Below are 20,854 nucleotides of genomic sequence, written 5' to 3' on the forward strand. Positions count from 1 at the left end.
CGACTGTACTGCAAAGATCATTTCTCTGCATTTTTGAGGAGAGAATTCAGCTCTGAGTATTAGAAAAAAAGAAGCAATTTTTACCCTGCACAAATATATCATTTGTTTTCTTTTAAGAAGTGGTGGGTTGGCAAGTGTCCTGCTCCTGTAGCACATGGATTCCACCTTTATTAGTACCCTACTTCCTTCTCTTTCCCAGTGTAAACAAGCAAAAACAAAGCAAAACACCAGACAGCTGAATTTCAGTGCTTCACAGTTTGGTAAAGCAACTAATACACAAATATATAGCCAAATATGTATGATATAGAGTTTGAGCTCTAGAAAATAGTAAGGGACATGAATAAATTTAGGCTAACAGCTATTTTCATCTACTGGAATTTCATATATTCTGCTTCAGTAGGCAAATACTTCTACTTAAAGACTTGTAGATTTAGGAAATGCACCCTTAACAGAATAGACTAAAATCCTCCATACAAAATGTCCCCAAAATTTAAAAAATTCAGTGTGCATCTGAACTTCCTTTTTTAGGCTCTTCACATAAACAAAACCTGTCCAAAAAGAAATGAAATATATTTGTACTAAATGGAAAAACCTCACTAATTTCTAGCATCTGCAGTGTGAGTGAGCATTGTACTCTTCCATGGTTCTGCAGTGAGCCACATATAAATTTGTCCAGAATATCACAATAAAGGGGGAAAAATATAATTAAATAATTCAATATTTTTTCAGTGCTGTGTTTTATTTGCAAGGAGGAGATCTTAATTTTTGTGTCTGAGAACAGTATTTCATCAGTCTGCTTTGGCTCTTGATGAAACATAGTTGCAAATGAGGATCATGTACTGGTCAGCATATTTTAAGTCTCTTCTGTAGAGCAGCCTAAATTTCTCCTATTCAGCTTTTACTGCTTTCCATTCTGGGGATGCCACATCATTATTGAATTGCTGAGTTTCATTCAAACAAGAATTTTTTTTTACTCACAGCCATGCTGCCTTTCATATTAAGAACCATATGAATTTTGCAGGCTGTTGTTGTCAGGAGGGAAGGAAGAATTTCCTTCTGTTACCTCTTGCTGGCATGCCTTTCCAGAATGAATCAACCTTGTTACCGTTTTGTTTAGCAGAACCACTCTGGAGCCCTTAATCCAGGATAATTTCTGTCTCTAGACACTCCCTCCTTTTTTCCAGAAGAGAGTGAGAAGAGAAAAACGAACCCGAGCTCTTTTACTCAGGGATTATGCAGAGCTTGTACCATAAGAGTAATTTTTACCTCTGACTATTCTAAAGGAGAGGCTTATAAGACTTTCTGGGTTACAGATGTATAGCTTGGAAACAGTAACCCTTTTGTCTTCAAAATGAGGGAATCTGAGTGCAGTTCCAAATACAAAAGTGGAAGACTGTGGACCATACTTTAAATTTAAATGTAAATGACAGAAGGTCTGCATTTGTCCTAAATAATGCCCACTGGAATGTAGCTCGTGGTCATTTCAACACATTTGCATGTAAAATTACATGCCCTTTCGATCATTACTTAAGTCTGTCATCTTTGATGCAAAGTAATACAGACATTGTCTTGAAAATATTTTCTGTAGTTAAAAATATTTGTCCCAACATTTTCCCTTTGCTTCAGTTTCCTTGATTGCTGTAGAGGAGATTTCAGCTTAGCAACTTGCCCCAGAATTAAATTTTATCTCTAATTTCAAGTCACTCTCAAACTACAGGGAAGTGTTTTATCATCCACAAAGTTTTCATGTCTGCACTGAACATCCAAGAAATAATTTTATGTGAATAATTTTACTCTGGCATTCTGGATTTGTTTCTCATTTCAGTCCAAAGCTGAACCGTAAGCAAAGCTTTGGGAATAGAGTTTGGATGCCCACATTCTAAGTGTATATCAGTAAACAATTGCAAAGGAACATTTTATTAAACAGTAGAATATCCTGAGATGGAAGAGACACACAGGGATTGATGAGTCCTAATCCTGACTCCATACAGGACCATCCAAAATGAAATGAAAGGGATGTAATTTTGTTAAAAGAAAATACATCATGGAAAATATCTCCAGAAATACATTAGTGATATTTACTTGGTATTGGTTTGATGTAATGAATTTGTTATAAATTTGCACTTGATATCTTAAGACAGATCAATAAAGCAGAGAAAAATCTAATGTTTTCAAGAGGGGAGAACAGAGCCATTTTGGGGAAATATGTTTTGCAAGCTGGAAAAACAGAATAGATTCACCAAGCTGACAGGAGGAGCAGAAAAATTCTCCCCACCTGTTTTCCTCTCTGTTCCTCTCCCTTGGCATGCTGCAAAATATATTTTGTACAAATGGGCTTCAAAAACCTCCTGCTGCTTTTAGAATGGGTATATATTGCTGTAAAATTCAGGTCATGTTTGTTCAGGATTTGTATAAAAGTAAAAATAATACACATTCAATTTTTTTGTGTGACTGCAATCCCAGAGAGATAACTTCAATTTCTTGGTGTCTTTGGCCCTCCCAGGCTGCTGGTATATTCTCAGGGACCAGCCAAAGAAACACAAACCAGCAGCTTAGATCCAGAGACAAGAATAATAGTGGTTCAGCATCACACAGTCACATATCCCCATGAAAATTAATTTCACAGCTCTTGTGAGATGACTGTGAAGTCTCACAACTGCAGCCTAATTGCAGCCTTAAAAATACATGACATGAATTACATTTCTTCCTAATGTATCACTACATCACTTTATTTCATCAGTATCTGGAATGCAAAAGTAAATTCCCTTTTTATCTCTGAGTGCACATTGTTTTGACATTTCAAAGATTCCACAGGTGTTTTTTTTTTTTTTTTTTAATATCACATTATACATATCACATATAGGAAATGTTTGATTTATATTTTCTTTGTCAGTCAATATTTTCCGAGTACTTGGTATGAATGGGAAACTAGTGACTTCCAACATTATTCATTTACAGAAATCATTCAAATTTCAAATTCAAATTCAGTGACTGAACTCTTCAAAATAATCTCTGCTCCCTTTTCACTCCCTAAGGAAAAATAAATAAATAATACAAACTCAAAACAAAACAGCAACAAAAAAAATCCACCTCGTTACTTCGCTCTTTCCCAGTTCTGCTTCATACACTAAGCTTGGATTTTTCACTGCAAACAGACTTCAGTAATGTTTTGTTTGATTCTCAGAGGCCCTGATCTTCAGCATTTTGAGGATTAACACCTGTACCTATGTTTTTCCCTATTCCAAGGGATGGAACACCTCCCCTGCGAGAACAGGCTGAGAGAGCTGCGACAGAGCAACCTAGGGAAGAGAAGGCTCAGGAACACCTGAGAGCAGCCCTTCAGTTTTTAAAAGGAAGTTTGTATGAAGCAAAGGTATAGTACTGAATTCCTCCATGCATCCATTGACATGCTTGCTGAACATTTTTGGAGACCAAACAGTGGATGTGAGCACAGTGAAGAGGTGGGTGCTGTGTTTTAGCAGAGGTGACAGCAGCAGTGGGTTACCTCTGCTGGTGCAAATTGTTATGAGTGTGGCATGCAGGCTGTTGTTCATCGCTGGTGAACATGCACAACTGATGGTGGTGACTGCTAAAAAATAATGTTTTGTTCTGAGAATTTGTTCTATCAAACAGTGTTATTGTGCTCTTTGTATCTGTTGTATTTTCTGTGGAAATAAGTAGGAGGCATTACTTTTGGAGCCACCTACATACTTTTAAACAAGGAAGTGCTACAGAGCTTCACTAATAAGCACGTCATTGCATCAAAGTTATTTTTGATTTGTCTTGCAGCATTCATTCATAGGCTGTCAGTTATGCATGTTTGTTCTTTTTAGCTGCTTTCATCTCACTAAAGCTGCCAAAACTAAATGAACAGAAAACAAATAAAAAGAGTTTTCCATCCCAATTCTATGCTTATTTTGCTATCTATTTGACCCTAACTGCAGCAGTGACATGCCTAGTCTTGAAAAACAATTAATGAAAAGGCCAACAGAGTCTAGCACCAGTGAGAATAACTGATTGTTTTTTCTTTTTCTGTACTGTGTTCTGCAGGAAATATAAATTAGAATTGTAATGGGCAGGTTGATAGAACTGACCTAATAATTTAGCTGTCAGGCTATTCACAAGTGTGGAATTCTCTCAGAAACCCTTTTCTTCTCCTTTTGTTTAGCAGAATCTCAGCTGGGTTTCCCAGAGTAGAAATATCATTCTGTTTTCTTCTCTTTCAGTGTTACTGTCTTCTTGTCTCAGTAGGGAACAGCTTAGTTCAAAGGCATATTAATACCATACATCAGTTTTGTGCTTTTTTTTTTTTTTTTTGTACATTGGCTTAAAGTATTAAAAAAAAAAAAAAAAAAAGAACCACTCATGACTACAGCTGATTTACAGTATTTCTGAAAAAGAAAAGGATAAAGAATCTTTGGACTCAGCTATACACATAGAACTGCTTCTTTTGCCAAATAATTTCAGTGTTGGTTGTGTTGGTTTGTATCAGCCAGTCTATAAAAGATGTATCTCCTCAGACTCTTCTGTGTTGATTTGTTAGTATTTCATAAAAGACAAAGATAAAAATATTCATATTGGGAATTCTGAGCAAAATCTTCTAAGGACTGTTACATCCCCATCTTGTTTAACATATTGAATAGCAACAAGTCACAGAAAGAATTGTTTCACTTGCTTCTACCTGTCAGATTTTTTTAAGGGAAGAAGTCTGAAATACGGAGCACTGATAAAAATTAATTACTGAATGATAATGATAACGATATGCTGCTGGATAGTTAGGCAGTACTTTGAGACATTGATAAGACAGTAAATATCTCTGAGATGATTGATTCTTTGGGCTTGAATCTCTGTAACTCAGATCCTGCTCAAAATGTAAAGACAGACATGGATGTGTTAAGAGAATGTATAAGACCGTGAGGAATTCTGACATTGCAATAGCAAAATAAGTAAAAATAGCATTAGCTGCATAAAGCAGTTAGAATTCTCATTCACCAAACAATGTATTTTAGTCTCCTCTTTATGCTACAATACTTCTTTAATGATGCTGCAGTGGAGATTGTTGATTATACCATAGAGTGTTTTTTTTCTAAAAGATGTTTGGATTGCCAGCTCAAAACACCGAAGTGCTGCTTAAATTCAACAACCAACTACAGGTGAGCATTTGGACAAGTCTTATCCCAGACTGAACAAACTGTGGACTATTTATGTTACAGCAGCTCCTTGGAGCACAAATGATAGGTCAGTACCCTAACTGAGAAGATGCTGCAGAGATATGTACAACGTCTTCCAAAATGACAGTAGTGCCATAGAGCACTTTCCAGTTGTGACTATCAAAAAGATGGAAAACAAGTCAGATCATGAGTTAGCTATCAAAACTCCACTGCATTATGAAGATCATAGTACTAAGGTATTAATGTCATGCTGTACTGAATTGTTATATACCATGCTGTCATTAGCAAATTATCGAAGCTTTTCTTACTTATGAATTAAGCAATATAATTAACTTCCATTGTAAATGAACCGCAAGAAGAGCATTGCATAACATTCATTACTTGTGTGAATTTGAAAACAAGAAAACAGCGGTAGACTCAACTATGAAGTATTTCCATTGCTGCACTGGTACCCAAAAGTATCTTTCCAAGTTAAAGCACTGGAATTTGTATGAGAATGCTACAGGGGGGATACCAAATGTACTCATTTGTAGGTTTGATTTTTGGAAACACCGCAGTCATTGTATAGTGATGCAAGTAATTCAGTTTTAGGAGAGTCTATTTCTTCCCAGATAATTTCTGTGTTTGCAGTGTTAGGTATTCTTTGTGAATACAGGATCTTAATTCATACAGTTCGAACAGAAATCCTCACTGAAACAAAAGCTATCATGGGTCTGGCAAATACAGCCCACATTTTCTCATTTAAGTATATTAATAGTACCCAGACATAAATAACTCCTCTATTTAATTCAGATATGATAACATTGTTATCTTAGCTTACTTGTGGCTTGACATACAATCAACTGAGATACAAAAGAGGAAACACAATGAGTTCTTAGGAAAGCTAATCATTCCACAAGGTAACTGAATTCAGATGCCCTCTTCCCAAACACTCTTAATGTCCTATTTCAGTAGAAGCAGCTGGGCTGTTGTGGGGGATCTATTAGGCTGGGGCTTGAAATGGTGATTGAGCACCTGGTGAAGGTGTGTCTGGTGTGTCTGGCCAGGGAGCACAGGCAAACTGCTTGCACCTGTGTTTTCCATGTGACTAGAAGGGGTGGACCCAGGGTGAGGCCCCCCCAAGCTCATATAAGGGCCAGCCACTGAAAAGACAGCATCTCTTGGATGTATGTTGCGTGCTGAGTGGGTGTGCTTTATACCCAGAGAGGTCCTTCAGCACATGGGTGAGTTCAGCTCTTCTTTCTGTATCTAACTATCTGCTCTACCTGCAAGTACTTTGCCTGCTATTGCCAAGGACTTGTCAGAAGTGGTTTTGCTTCTTTGTGAGCAGGGCAGCTGTATTAAGGTTATCAGAAATGATTCCAAAGAGTTCTGGCGATTCTTTATTGGTAGGACTTCTCCCTAATTAGGATTTGTACACTGCCAAGTGTACAAATCAGAATTATTTGGTATTGCCTGTGTGAAGATTAAAATGATTAATGCTGGTAAATATATTGCTTTAAACTTTATAAGCACCACTTAACCTTTTATATTTTATTGCCTACAGTTTCTTAGATTAACGTTACAGTTTGATCTCTTGAATTTAGGCAGTTACAGAAGTTTTATTTTATTTTTACTGAAATAAATACTTGAAGGAGAACTAGAATACAGTTCTTCTAATCTGTAGCTGAACACTCAAGGCATTAAGCAAGACAGTATTTTCTCTCTCTTTTCCTGCGTTTTGCACAAGCTTGTCTATAACTCACCCTCTGAGCAAGTCTACAGATTTAATTGCCTTGTATGGCTGAGGTAAGAAAGATGTAGATCCTTGATTCTGCCAAGACTAGAACTGACACAATGCTGGTTTTAGTGTGATCAAATATATTCAGGCTACCCAGAACAAAACTTCAGAAGGCATGATTTAAAAAAAAACACAAAACACCAACCTATCCATCCCGTGAAGTCTTGGCATTCTAGGTGGGAATGGTCATGCAGTTTGGAGAACTAAAACTTGCATTTTAGGTGGTTCAAGAGACAAACACATTTTAATGTCTGGAAAGTTCATTAGAAGTCAAAGGATGAAGATGATTGAAAGTAAGAATTTAAATTTATTAATCTAATTAATCTTCTATGCCCTGAGGGCCTGAAGAGGAGTCTGTACACTTCAAAGGGATTTTCAGTTTTGAGGGACACATAATGCAGATTTAAACCTGACTCAGATGCATGTAATTATAGTCACCAAGTACTCATAGCATACAACGATATCTCAGTAGCTGATGTGAAATCACTCTAAGTTCTCCAAACTCAGTATAGTTTTCACTAGGCTGCTCTTAGTACATGAATGAGTCATTAAAATGTTCATGCTGAGAATTCTAGCAGACTTATGAATCACTTTGTAAAAACAGGCATTCAGATTTTAGCATCTTATTGTGGTATTTACTGTAAGAAGTTTGTTACTGCAACAGCGATGGTAGAACATTCGTAGCAAACAATCTGCTTTCATGGAAACAATTCCCTGTTCTGTCCCTTAGTTGCAGAATGATCTGGAGCATCGTTAGCTGTGATTGCACTTTGGGTTCTTCACGCATAAAACTGTACTGGAATATTATTCCCTATGCCTCAAAAGTATTCTAAGACCTATAAAATCTTTGCAAGTATACACAAATGCATGTATAAGGAAAGATGCCCTGGTATTTCCTTTAGCATCCCTATTATTACTTGGCATTTCCAGAAACTATTCTCAGAGGTTAGTACCAGTAATAGTGCAACTGGGATGCCTTTGCCTTCGGATTTAGCTGATGATATCTAAATATAAACCCCTAGAACAGACAGAACTACAGAATTTTAAATTCAGGTGCAGATGGCAGTGGGTGGAAAGGAGAAAACAGTTGGGATGGAAGCAAAATAAAATCATGTGCACAACAGGAACCTTTCACTGGTTGTTCACTAGAAAGCCACGGTGTTAAACATTCTCTCTCACCATGTGGTGTAGTGCATATCAATGTTTTGTTGTATACTGAAGATCCTTTGGCCCTATAGATGAATAAATGCCTGTAATTTCTGGTGATAAAGAAAAATGAGTGGTAAGAAAGAATTTTGTATATTATAACTACACAGTACAATTCAACATATGCTGAAACTGTTATTTCAGGATTCCTATGCACATGTAGAACTATCTCAGTGTTATTTTCAGAAATTATTTTAATAGCTACAGAACAATAATAAATACATAGCATTATCCTACTAAATGTTTTTTTTTTCAGTTTTTACTAATAATTTTTTTAAACATTGAAGTCATAGAATACTTGATTAAGTGGTACTGGGGCTCATCTTAAAAAAAAAAAAAAAAAGGCAAAATTTCCCTTACTTTGCATTCAAGTGTATTCAAATTAGAGTATTATTTGATTTCTACATATGTGGCTTTAGAAACAGACAAATCTAGGGTGGTTTCAAAGCCTCACAAGAGGAGAGAGCAATTATTAATGAGCCAACAAACATTCATAATTTTTCTTCAGTGTTTGCCTTCACTGAGGATTATCTTACATCCTTGATTATTTTCTTTGATTCTTAGTTTATTTTAAAACCCTTACAGGATGTTCATAGTTTCCAAAACTTCTTGAATGATGTGCAGTATTATATTGAGGTTTTTACATTGTTACTTTTTAAATATTAAAATGCTTCCTGAGAAATAGCGTGAAGCTAAGATGAAAAGCATTATAATGCTAAGTTCAGAAGACACTTTATGTACTTAAAATCCATTCAACAAGCTGACTTCTTAGCACTCTTGTCACAGGGTAGCCTATTGTTGCCTGAACTGATGACACTGGTTACTATGGAAATGGTGTATTTCAAAGAGGAGGAACATGAAATGAAACTAAAAGAGACAAATGGGACCAAAAGAGGGATAGGACAGATACAAAAAATGTCTATGTGCCGTGTTGCTACTTGCCTGAACCTTTGACTGTCTATTGCAAAGAGACAACGTGATTTAATTCTCCAACTTCCACTCCTTCCTGAAGACATATGAACACATGATCTCAACTCATAAATCTCAGAAAATATATTCCTTACATCCTGTAGAAAAAGTATGTATCTTTTTGTCCTTGCTCTGATCCTGGTCTTGATGGCTTCCAAGTCTCCAAGAGCATTTTAAAAGGGTCGTGACAAGATGCTTAACTTGTCTCTTGTACAATATGATTTTCTCCTCCAGAATCTCCATTATTGCCTTCTGTTTGATGCTATCAAACACAAAATTCTGTCCCTATTTCCCATGTGAATTCTTTAGTGTACGACAAAACAAAAATCCAGAAAATCATTACAATTTGTCAGTATCTTCTGAAGACTTTCTTTCCACTGCAGACATAAAACCAACATTCAAATGAGACAAAATGACCAGGCAAGGTGGCATCACAGACTGTCCAGTAACTTCATGAACAGCTCAACTATAGCTCCTGCTTTTGTTATCTGGGTATTCAGCCATTGCCATCTTTGCTATTGTACTATAACCTCTGGGTCATTTATTTGCTTTTCTTTCTTTTTTTTTTTTTAAATGAGGAAAAGATACATTAATTATATATTCATCATCAAAAGCAAGATATTTATAAAGGTGTTGAGGAAAAATGATGTTCATATTAGTTTTGCATCACTCATCTAGGAAGATATCTCTGTCTCTCAAAACAAAGAAAACATGTTATTCTCTTAAGGATGACACTGTAGTTAAGGAATGGAAGGATTTCAGCAGCCTGAATCATCTGCTCTCTTTTGAGGGTGCAATAAAATCATAAAGAGATCTGCTGGGTCAGGGTCTTTTATTAGTTTACTATCTGGAAAACGTATGCAGTGGATTAACGTCAGTAATATGCCAGTAATGTCATGCCCTATTGATGGTGAAGTGTAAGGATAAAACAGCTTCTTTATTAGTAGTACAAGGAAAAGCATACAGCTTCAAGTCTCTTATACATAAAGTAATGAAATGTCCTATGAGACTGCCAGTACAAGTGGAACTGGTCTGGATTTTACTTTGAAGAGAGTTGGTTGACTATCAGTTTAATATTTGTAGGAAACACTGACATTTTAACATAAATTTTGTCCACAGACAAGGAGAAAGTGTTTGTTTTAAGCAGTAGAAATTTCCTTGACTTAGGAACAGTGGTTTGAGCACTGTAAGATATTTCAAGCTCAGTACATTTGAAACTAATGCACTTTATTTCTGTATCACATTTACAAAAACATATTTCTGCAGCATCCTTCAACTGCAGTAAAGCAGCACTTTTTATGGAGAACTGTTCTATTAAAAACACAAAATATCTCTAATGTCATCTGCAGCCAGACGCTTTTCAGTGAGAGAACAGTTGCTTTGTGTAAGGCAGACAAGGCCTCTGAACTTATGACATGTTTTGCTAGACTAGAACAAGTTCTCCTTCTAATATTTTAATTTTTTTTCCCCTGCAACCCGTTCATCTACTAAATAGAAATATAGTCAGTTTTATGCATATCTTATCAGATAAAAATCAATACCTTTTGTGTTAGGAATTGGAATGATATGCCATATCCTTCTTTGAAGGAATAAAAAAATGGAAACTATTTGAGCTATTGAAGCATCGTGTTTTCCTTCAGCTGCCTGTCCTGTAATTTCTCCGGAATCTGGAATATCAGAAAATCAGACACATCTGGAATTTTTTTTTTTACAATATCTGGCCAACACTTCCATGGCTAACCATTTCTTCAAAATTCCAGGGTTGTTTCCTGAACAAGAACTTTCTTGGTGAATAAAACCATTACTTTATGAAGAAAATTAACACTTACAACAAGAATTCCTTGTTCACCATCCACCATTACAAAAGGATGAGATGATGCTTAATCTTCAGGCTGCAATGAAACATACTTGTAGATATTTATATTGTGACTCTGTTTTGGTAGTCTAAAGAACAGGAAAGAAAACCATCTTAAAGAAAAATGATGACTAGTTTGACTTACATGCAGCCAGTTGAAGTTCCTACTAATGCTTTTTGGGTTCACTAAAAAAGACTTAGGTAACACTGCTAGTAATGCTTTTGTCCAAACTTTTGTGATATTTGTCTCCTTTTCCTCATGGCCTCTGGTGGCATTTGCAGACAAATGATTTGATAACTCAATTCTCACTTCTTTAAGTAAAATCAAGCTGAGGAGGTACGAGTTTACAGTTTTAATAATTGTGGAAGAGAGCTTGCAAATATGATATAAACATCACATGAAGGCTCTGAATTTTTTGGAATCTTAAGATTACACTCAGAAATCAATATTTATTCTTATTCTTTTGGGTACACCTCATAAGATATTTTAACTTACTGCATGTGATTTTAAATAAAATATATTTAGTTGAGTATGCGATAGTAGCGATTTTTTTTTTTTTTTTTTTTCTGGCAGTATCCTAAGATTATTGAATATGTTAGTTAGTTAGGGTGGTATATAATCCAAAACCCACTTAAATTCATGATTTCTAAAATTCCATTCTGAAGAAAGCATAATTTCTAAAAAGATATGTGAAGAAGAGTGATAGTCTACATAGACTGAAGAAAAGAACTGAGTTCTGGGTGGAGGAGACCACATGCTGGCTGCTTTGATCTAGAACTCTTCAATTGAGCTCAAGCTTTTATAATCTAAAAAGCAACTTGAAGGCAAAAGAACCAAATATAATTTATTCCTAATTGACCAAATAGAGATTATATCAATGTTATATTGCCATAAAATGGTTCCTATACTCATATCCACTTTCTGAATTTGCCTGAAATTTAATTAGAAGCCACACTGAGTGATCTCTCATCTCCAGCTACTAGTACTGTTTGCTTTATTTTAGCAGCGTAGTTCATTATTTTGTTCCAAATATCAAGTGCTTTTATTTATATTTTTTAATTCTCTCAGATAAAGTACATATGTCTGATCCACTTAGATAATTCAGAGCTAAGATTTTTATAATGTTAACCTTTAAAAGGTCTCTTTCCCATCTGTCTTTATAGTTGACTAGCTTTTTTCTTTTTTTTTTTCTTGCTGGAATCTCTCAAAAATGAAACAAATGGCTGTAATTAGGATTATCAGTTTTCCTTTATTTAATTTCTTGACCATAATTCCAAATGCTGATGATTACAATGTGGACCAGCTATTATAACAATGTATCATGGCAAAAAAAGTAGAAGGTACATTTTGCCTCTGAAGTTAACAATTAATGGTATTTATTCCTTCACTTTTTCTTGTTGTTTTCCTCACGTATCTTTTGGACAATCCTGTATTTGTTACTTAAAATGGTTTGAAAGTATTTAAATATTGATATAAGCAGCTCCACTACTGGTGATAAGCAATTTCTGACAGCTACATATGACTTCAAGTAACACAAATGCAGACTTAATGTAAGAGATTGCTCTGGGTATTTGCATTTTTAGAAGCTGGCCAACAAGTTGGGAAGTCTGCTCCTGGGAGCTATTTCCCTCTCTAAGGCAATTTGCTGCACGGCAGTCTAATCATGCATTCATCAATTCTAAACAAAGAACACTGTCTAAAAGTGTATTCATTTCAGTAGTTAATACCATTGTTTCATGAGTGTCAGGCAATGCCTTTTTTTCCTTTCCTTCCTTTCATTTTTAGGGCATTGTTTCTGGGCTTTTAGGGGATCCTGATTTAAATTGGTGCAGTATTGTCCTGCCCTAATTGAAGATTCTGCCCTGTGCTAGGTGCAAAGTGTCCAGAACAAATGAAGGACCAAAAGAAGGATGTTACACATCTAAATATATCCAGTAGGTAAGGCCACCAATGAAGAGCTGCCATTACTAATTCTTCAGCTGCAGTCTGTGCAGCAATGTGGTGGTGCTCCTGTTCCATATCAGCTGAGCTGCTTGTGAGAACTGGATCTCATCGCTTCTGGTTTCCAACAGAAGTCCATATGTTAAGCCTGATTATTTGGTAGTTGTTCAGAGAATTTAATCATTCTAGTAGATAGTATTAAAAAACATACCATTCCTTTTAAAAAAATTTATTTTACCTCCTTAATTCTTCACAAAATAATGTATATGGAATGCACGTTGGCCTAATTAACCAAGCAGATGAAATCTTGTTTCAGGAGGTAGGAATTCAAAATACTATATCAAATATTTCCATCCCATAAATTCAGATCCTCTGTGTTTTAATTTCTAGTAGATTTCTTTGGTCTCCATGGAAACTGACCCAAGGAGGTTTGAAATGTTACATATTATTTAATGTATCTTCTATTCACATAAATGTTGCCAGAAGATCTGTCATATCCGTTCAAGTGTAAAGTACCAAGGGAGTTAACAAAAGGAATACATTAAATTGAAACTTATTGTATCCCATCACTGTTGACACCGCTGGCCTTGAAATGCTGTCAATGGGGCTCCTGAGAAAATCTTAAAAAAACATAATTCTCAGCAGAAAATGCAGCAATTATTATAGTCAACAAGCTCATAATAAAGTATCATATTCTATAATCTATGACATTGAATTTTGTGTAGGCTTTAAATAGTGAAAGCTTCGTTTGTCAGTCAAACTTGAAAAGTAATAAAGTTTATTGGGATTAATGTGGCTATTCTTTGATACCTAACACAAATTACACACTTACTTAGTTACGCTAAAAGTAATCCTTGAAACAGCTCAATACAATTGCACCGAAATTTTCCCTGGATGTGATGTTCCTTCATAAAGCAGCCTCTACTGAAATATTTTTAAATTACAGTACAAATCTCTACATATGCCTCAACTACTTTGGCTAGAAACAAGGATTTAATAATACAAATTATATACTTCTATGCATGCAGCTGAGTAATTTCTGGATTTTATTGCCTTTTTCTGCTTTTTAACATGGGAAGTTGCCCTGTGCTTGTGTGCAGTAAGTACAGTGACCAACTCTGTATGAACTTCTTTTCTGAGCCTTCAGTGCTAAACTTTAAAAAAGAGAAAAAAAAAAATGCATGTAAGGGACTCTTATTGGGGAAAAAACATATGATTTCTCAGTTGAACTGTATTTAGGTCAAGCAAATTGCCAGGAAAAATTCCCTGCTGTCAATGACAGAGGCTCTAAAAAAGGTCCTGTCAAAACCTTTATTAAAAGGCTGAACTAATTCGGAAGATCTTGCTGTCACTAACACACAGAATGGCTTGAAATTGAACTCCTTTTTATGCAAGTGAGAATTAGCAGGTGAAAAGTTCTTCCTTTATCATTTTTAAATATAGGCAAAAAAGATAGAAGATTACGCTAATATGTTCTGAGATCTCCTTTGAGGACGTTGCTTTCCTAACAGGGAACAGCTATTGAGATGAAATATATCCTCGGTGAGAGAATCTCTTTTTGAGTAGCTCTTCTTGAGACATGGGGGCTAAAAGTGTTTGTCATGTTTGGATTTAAAACTTATGTGATGTCCCTTTCCCTCATTTACTGTCTATTACTTCAATTACATTGAGAATGGACTGAGTAACGTACACCGTAATCATAGCATCCAATAAAACACCAGCATTATCATCCACTAAAAAGTCAATATAGCTACTGGATTTATCCTTTGCTTTTGTATTGTACTTGTAATGAGAATTTCAGCATGGGATTTCTCCAGGATTAGTGACTGACTAGGTAAATGGCCTGCAACCCAGTTGCTACTGTTTAATAACAATGCTTTGCATTCATATAGTCACATTCACATAGTCCCTTTCTTTGAGGACTCTTAAATTTTAAGTATCCTGTTTCATTCAATGTGTTTGTATTCAAAGTATCCTAAAGTTGTAGTGGAGAGATGTGGGTAATGGCAATAGCTATTATGTTCTTAGTAATTGTACAGAGGTTTGAAAATTACTTTAGCATCACTGATGAGAGAGCTGCTCTCTGCAGAAGAGCTACTGCAGTGGATTAGCGAAGCCATATGTTTATTTTAGCAGATCATTTTAAGGGTGGATGTAGCAAATGATAGTTTCCAGACATTGAAATAGTAATTTAGTTCTAAATTTTTCAATTAATTTATAAACAAGTACCATCTTATAGTTGTTTTGTCTTGAATGTTCAGATCTCCCAGTATCAGGTTAGGAGAGAGATCAGGAGAAGGAATGGGCTGACTCACTTTGTAAGAAGAAACAAGGTCAGTAAGAATGAATAACCCTAAAAGAACATTTTATCTCCTTTTAAATCATGGGTTTTAAGAAATGTGCTTCAGAATGTGCTATGTCTGTATGAATTAAAGAAAAAAAATGACAAAACGAAAACACAGGTTTTGATTTTCAAAAGTCAGGAGATATGTTCCTAAGCTATGTTGTATCTCATGTACCTATTGTTTGTTATATTCCATGAAAGAGATCTTACAAAACCTAGAGTAACTAAGTAAAGAGGTGCTGCTTTGGACTGTACCAGTGAGTGGTTTTGTGCTTCGCACCTTGAAATTTGCTTGCCAGATTTGAGCGTGCAATGCACAGAGGGCTTAATAGCTGCCCAGAGCCTCTGTGGCTTTTATGTAAGATCCTACAACAAGAAAATGAGTCTTGGTGTTCTAATCACAAACAGACCAGTGCAGAGCTGGTATTCTTATTTTTCCAACTCTATTATTTCTTCCAACACCATGCAGATTGCAGCAATAAGGGTATTAAACAACGCTCAGTGAATTCCCACAGAAGAAGTTTTGGGAATTTCTTCACTGCTGAATGTTTCAAAAATGTTTTGACAGTGAAAACCCCACATCTTTCAAAGAACACTCAAAACCACCTTTGAAATTGCACTTCTGAAGGTAATATTAACGCCTGAGTGTAGCCAGTAAGGTATCATTTTTATATATATATAGGGAGATAACAAAGTTAAACAATAATCAATTGTAGAAATCTACTGGCAAGATCTGATTTCAAAATGTAATTTTCCTAGCCTAGGCTCTGTAACTCGCTATATATCATCATAGATCCCATCCTTATTGACTGAGCCGTGAGGCCTGCAGGGCTTGTTAAAGGCTATAAAATCTATTTAAAGGCTTTCAGCTATGGCATTTGGTAGAAGCAGCCTGACTTCAGCAAACCAGAATTAGTTTATCTATGCAAATAAAAAAAACTCAGTGTAGTTGTAGGATTTAAGACAGGAACATCCTATTTTTAAAAAAATCTGCTTGAACACATGACAGAATGTAATATATCAATATGTTTTCAGCATCTATTTTTCCCCAGAAAGTTTACTCATAGCATAGGCCAATGTGCTTCAGTGGCATAACTTTGTGAGTGGTTAATCTTCAGTCTTGTCAAACATTCTACCGTGTAGCTTCCCAAAATGCTCAAAGCAAGGAACATCTGGGATACCTTTCTAGAATCAATTAGTAGCAGATGCATTACAGCTTCCATGGAGTTATTAGCATCGTGTCAAGTAAGAAGTTTAGAGTCTGTACCTTGGTTCAATGCTTAAATACAAAGCATCTAATTTGGAAGCAATGATTTCATTCCATACATGGATTTTTTTTTTTTTAACTGGATAAACTCTCTCTGTTCCTAATATATTATTTATTTTGGCCAAATATTGGTAGTTTATTGTAGCTTCTGAATATTGTTATGTTTTCTTTGTTTTTCCTTTCAAATTGAAGTAACGTGTAAAACCTTAATCAGATTTGAGGATCTGGAACAGAAGACCTGTCATTGTGAGTTTATTTCTGAAAGCATTTGATTGAAAGGGCAATCTGCAGATAGGAGTGATGTGCTGTTCGCTGCATTTTCTTCGATGAAATTTGTGGTGGAAACCTTTAGTTATTACTGATTGACAAATGAGATGTTATTTCTGTTAAGGCAAAGGCTATATCGAGCTAGCATTTCTGATAGACTATTTTAATTAAGAGCTGTATGATAAAATAGGAGGGAAGTGTAACACTTCAAATACTTATAAAGCTATATGTTTTAGTCACACTTTCTCAACTGTACCCTTTATTGTACATTATTAGTAACAAAAAGTTTGCAGGACTAAGAGTTAAGTTGGTAGCACTGTATTATAAACATTACTGTGTGTACTACCTATGAGTAGACTCAGAGCAATTCTTTTTTTGTCCTGTGAACCTGTGCAAAGGACAAACTCCCAATTGCTTCTTTTTTATGCAGTCAGTAAAGCACTGCAAAGGATCCATCACATTTCCTTTGCTGAACTGGTCTTACTGTGATGCAAGTGTTTTGGTACTTTTTATCATGAGATACCAACGAGATAGCATGGTTTTTAGTGAATGTTTTTATAAATACACACTTACAGGCAGATGTTCTGAAGAACAAATGGTATTCAGTGTTGATGCTCCCAGTTACATCCATGTAGGTGGATTCAGTTGTTGATACATCAACTAATCTCTAAGGGAAATGGTAAACTAGAGGTTAGGTATTTCTCTTCAGATTTAGCTTTATGCTCCTATTGGCCTCTACATCTTTGGATAAGAGTGTTCAAAGCTCTGATTTTGATGTTACAGTATTCATGTAGGGGCCACACCTTTCACCTATTTGTGAGGTATGATCTTCTGTTATATTTTGTCACAGTGGTTTTCCTTTGGGTCCTAAATTAATACTTTTAGAGAGTAATTCATTACAAATATCTTGTCTAACAGTTAAATGCTAGAAATACTGGTGGTCAGGGACTGCCTTCCACTAACATTTTTTCATATTAATTAAAAATAGTTCTAATAAAAATGCTATTTGTTCACTAGTGGCAGTCAGCAATCACTTCTGTTTTATTGTTTGTTTTTTTTTCTGAGAGTTCAGTGTCTCGCATTTTTCACGTTCTGCTCATTTCTGCTCTCTTGCTCTTGCAGATTTGCAAAAAGAAATGTCAGATGTGATTTCAAATACAGAGAGAACAAACCACAAGAAATTCCATTCAAATGAAATTCTAATGCCTACCTTTGGAGTCATTAGTAGTTAATTCCAGTAGTTTTCTGGAAACTTCTGAAATCCAGAAGAGGGACATAAGCAGTTTCCAAAGCACACTAACTCAGTGAACTACCATGGACAGTGGAGAATAGAACCACAACAGTAGAAGAAATTGGTTTCACTCACTGATCAGGAATACTAACATTATTTTTAGGGAAGAGGAATGACCGGAAAAAAAAAAAAAAAAAAAAAAAACCTACCCAAAGAACAAACAACAACTAGAATGAACGTGTGCAGGTATCTGGGAAGCTGACTGATGTTACTGATCCAGCCACTTTTGTGGTACCTGAAGTAATACTGGCAAACAAAAAGTATTTTTAGGGATAGTAGAATAAGAATAAATGCAGATGAGCCTGACTGATGTTTAAGCAGCTATTTTGACGTATAGTTCTGAAGGTGCAAAACAGCTTTTGGCAGTGTGTTTTTTCTTCTAATTGATTTTCAAGAAAGACATTTTTTTCCCTCACCTTACAGAAACTCAGATTGAGTAAAATGAATCTTAGTACGCAGGAGTTCTGGACCCTTGTAAATGTAATTATTTGTTTAGAAGGTGTTAAATGGTTGGTGGTTTGGAGTCTGATCAGGAGCCAGGAAAGGAAATAAGAAATGGCAGAAAAAGCAGCATGGCAAATAGACAGAAATCCTATTAAATGCTCAGACCTGAAGAGAAAATAAGCATGAGAAGTACACAGCTGGAACAGAGTAGAAAAACAGTCTTGCTTATATTTCTCACAACTTAAACTCCAGTAAATTTCATGGAGTTTGAATTAGACTTCCAAAGCTGGAAGATATGAATCATAAATCAAAGAAGAAAGCATAGGAGAAAAATGATTTAATAAGGAAGAAATTAATTTAATAAATAGTAATATTTTGGGACAGATCATACTATTTAAAAAAAATTCATTCAGCTTAAACTGAATACCACACAATAGTTTTCGTGAAGGAAAACACATGGAACCTTTGGTCTATGAGTAAACACTTAAAGGGCTTTTGAAAATTTTAACATTAGCTTACTGTAAACATGAACTACAAATGAATTTTACTTAAAAATGATAAAATGGAATAAGAATAACCTTAAAGTTCTGTCTGTACAGCGTTGATGTGAATTCACATTAACAAAAAATAAACAAAAACAACAAAAAAAGCTACTTCATTAGCTATTTGCCCTTCAATATAATCCAACAGAGCAGCTATTGTTCATCTTACTTATATACATCCCTGAAAACAGATACTCCAAATAAGGGAGCAATCTATCTACGCTGCCTCTAAAGTCCATTAAACTTTTGATATCTGTGTAGAATATTTTAGCAATGGAGCCTTTTTTTTGTCTTTCTTTTTGACACTTTGTCCCTTCTTATCTACTCCTTGACATTTCCTGAATTTATGCTTGTTTTAGTCTTCAGAAATTTCAGCTCCCATCAAGTGAAAGAAACTAGTTTATACTCTTCCACTTAGTTTCAGTTTAAATCAGACAATTTTTCAGGGCAATATAAATTAGTAGCACCATGGGGGGGAATAAAAGGGGTTTTGGTATTTTAGTATGGGCATTACATTTAGTTTGAGGTGTTACAGGAAGAAAGCTGTGACTTCAAAGCCACAAGAGATTTTCTTTTTTTTTTTTTTTTTTTCTCAAAAGTTCTTTTGCAAAAAGTTGCCTGAATGCAGTTTTGCAGGTGAGAAGAAAATATCCCAATTTTCTTATTGCAGTTGAAATAATGTAAGAAATAAGGTTTCTCTTCCAAGGTTCATATTAATAAGCAGTTGACCATAAACTAGGTTTCTTAAAGTCAGTTTCTCTATTGGAAGATACACCTCTAACCTGTTTTCTTTGTTTGTTATTCTTTGCACTTAGGAACTCAGATCTGTGAATTTGTAGAAACAAGGAACAGATAACTTCCATGTCATTAACGTGTTCACCTATCAATGTCTAGTAATGTTTCTTTTTTTTTTTTACTTGTGTATAGATTGGAAGTCACAAGAAAAACATCACCACAACATGGGAACTCTTGTTGCTCTGTGGAAAACTGGAAAACTGGAATTGATGTGTTTTTGATCAATAACAAGTCATGCAGCTTCAGGATACTAAAAACCCGTGTTAGCATTCTGTTCATGCAAAGCTTACAGCAGCATTTGGGTGCTCTGCATTGACCACTTTGAAGTCACTTCAGAGCTTGTCAAGAATTTCAGAATCAGTCAGGAGGGCAAGGGGAATCCTGGTTTCTTAAACCATGATAGTCTGCTTGCTGCTGTGCTCAGAGCAGTGTGGAACCCAGAATTTGAGAGGGCTGCTCATTTCTCCAGCCATTACCTACAGCAAATGAGATCTAAATAGCAAAAGATTTCTCAGTGCAGGGGTGGTGGTGATGGTTAGTATAAGCCACTGTAAATGCCAATACTTCAATTCTGAGATCACTACGAATCTGGACATTTAAAAAATACTTCAAGATTTTTAGCACTTTACTAAAGCAAAAATGTATGAAAGTAAGCAAAACTAAATTTATAATAGTTGAGGATATAAATAGAGGGTGCGGTTTGTACAGCAGTGATCTCTGCTGAGACTGATAGATCTAAGTACTCTCTTGAATAACTGGGCAGCAGTAGGAAAAGAATAGGAAAAGCTTCAGGATACAGGGTTTGAATGTAACATGATATGTCATAGTATAACAATTAATTTAGAAAAAAACATGCAGACCAAATACTACTAATATGTAAAAATAATGTAATCTATATTCAATTCTAGCAAAAGTATTTTCATACTTTCAAATTTCCCTGTTCTATAGGACACTTCACTGCAAAGAACCACGTCAAGACAA

General features: G+C 35.3%; 1 protein-coding gene across 5 annotated transcripts in view; it reads left to right on the forward strand.

The window, feature by feature from the left end:
* Positions 1–20,854, forward strand: part of LOC104912184 (uncharacterized) — a 138,889-nt gene that overhangs the window by 34,048 nt on the left and 83,987 nt on the right. For all 5 annotated transcript variants that reach the window (XR_014885041.1, XM_085230848.1, XM_085230851.1 and 2 more), the window contains one exon: positions 3,247–3,373. Coding sequence is in view for 4 of the 5 variants with exons in the window: in XM_085230848.1 (XP_085086974.1) it covers positions 3,247–3,373 (127 nt within the window). In the remaining variant the exon portion in view is untranslated. The remainder of the gene's footprint in view (positions 1–3,246; positions 3,374–20,854) is intronic.

The sequence above is a fragment of the Meleagris gallopavo genome, chromosome 9 (assembly GCF_905368555.1).
Source record: "Meleagris gallopavo chromosome 9, MGAL_WU_HG_1.1, whole genome shotgun sequence".
NCBI classification, from domain to species: domain Eukaryota; kingdom Metazoa; phylum Chordata; class Aves; order Galliformes; family Phasianidae; genus Meleagris; species Meleagris gallopavo.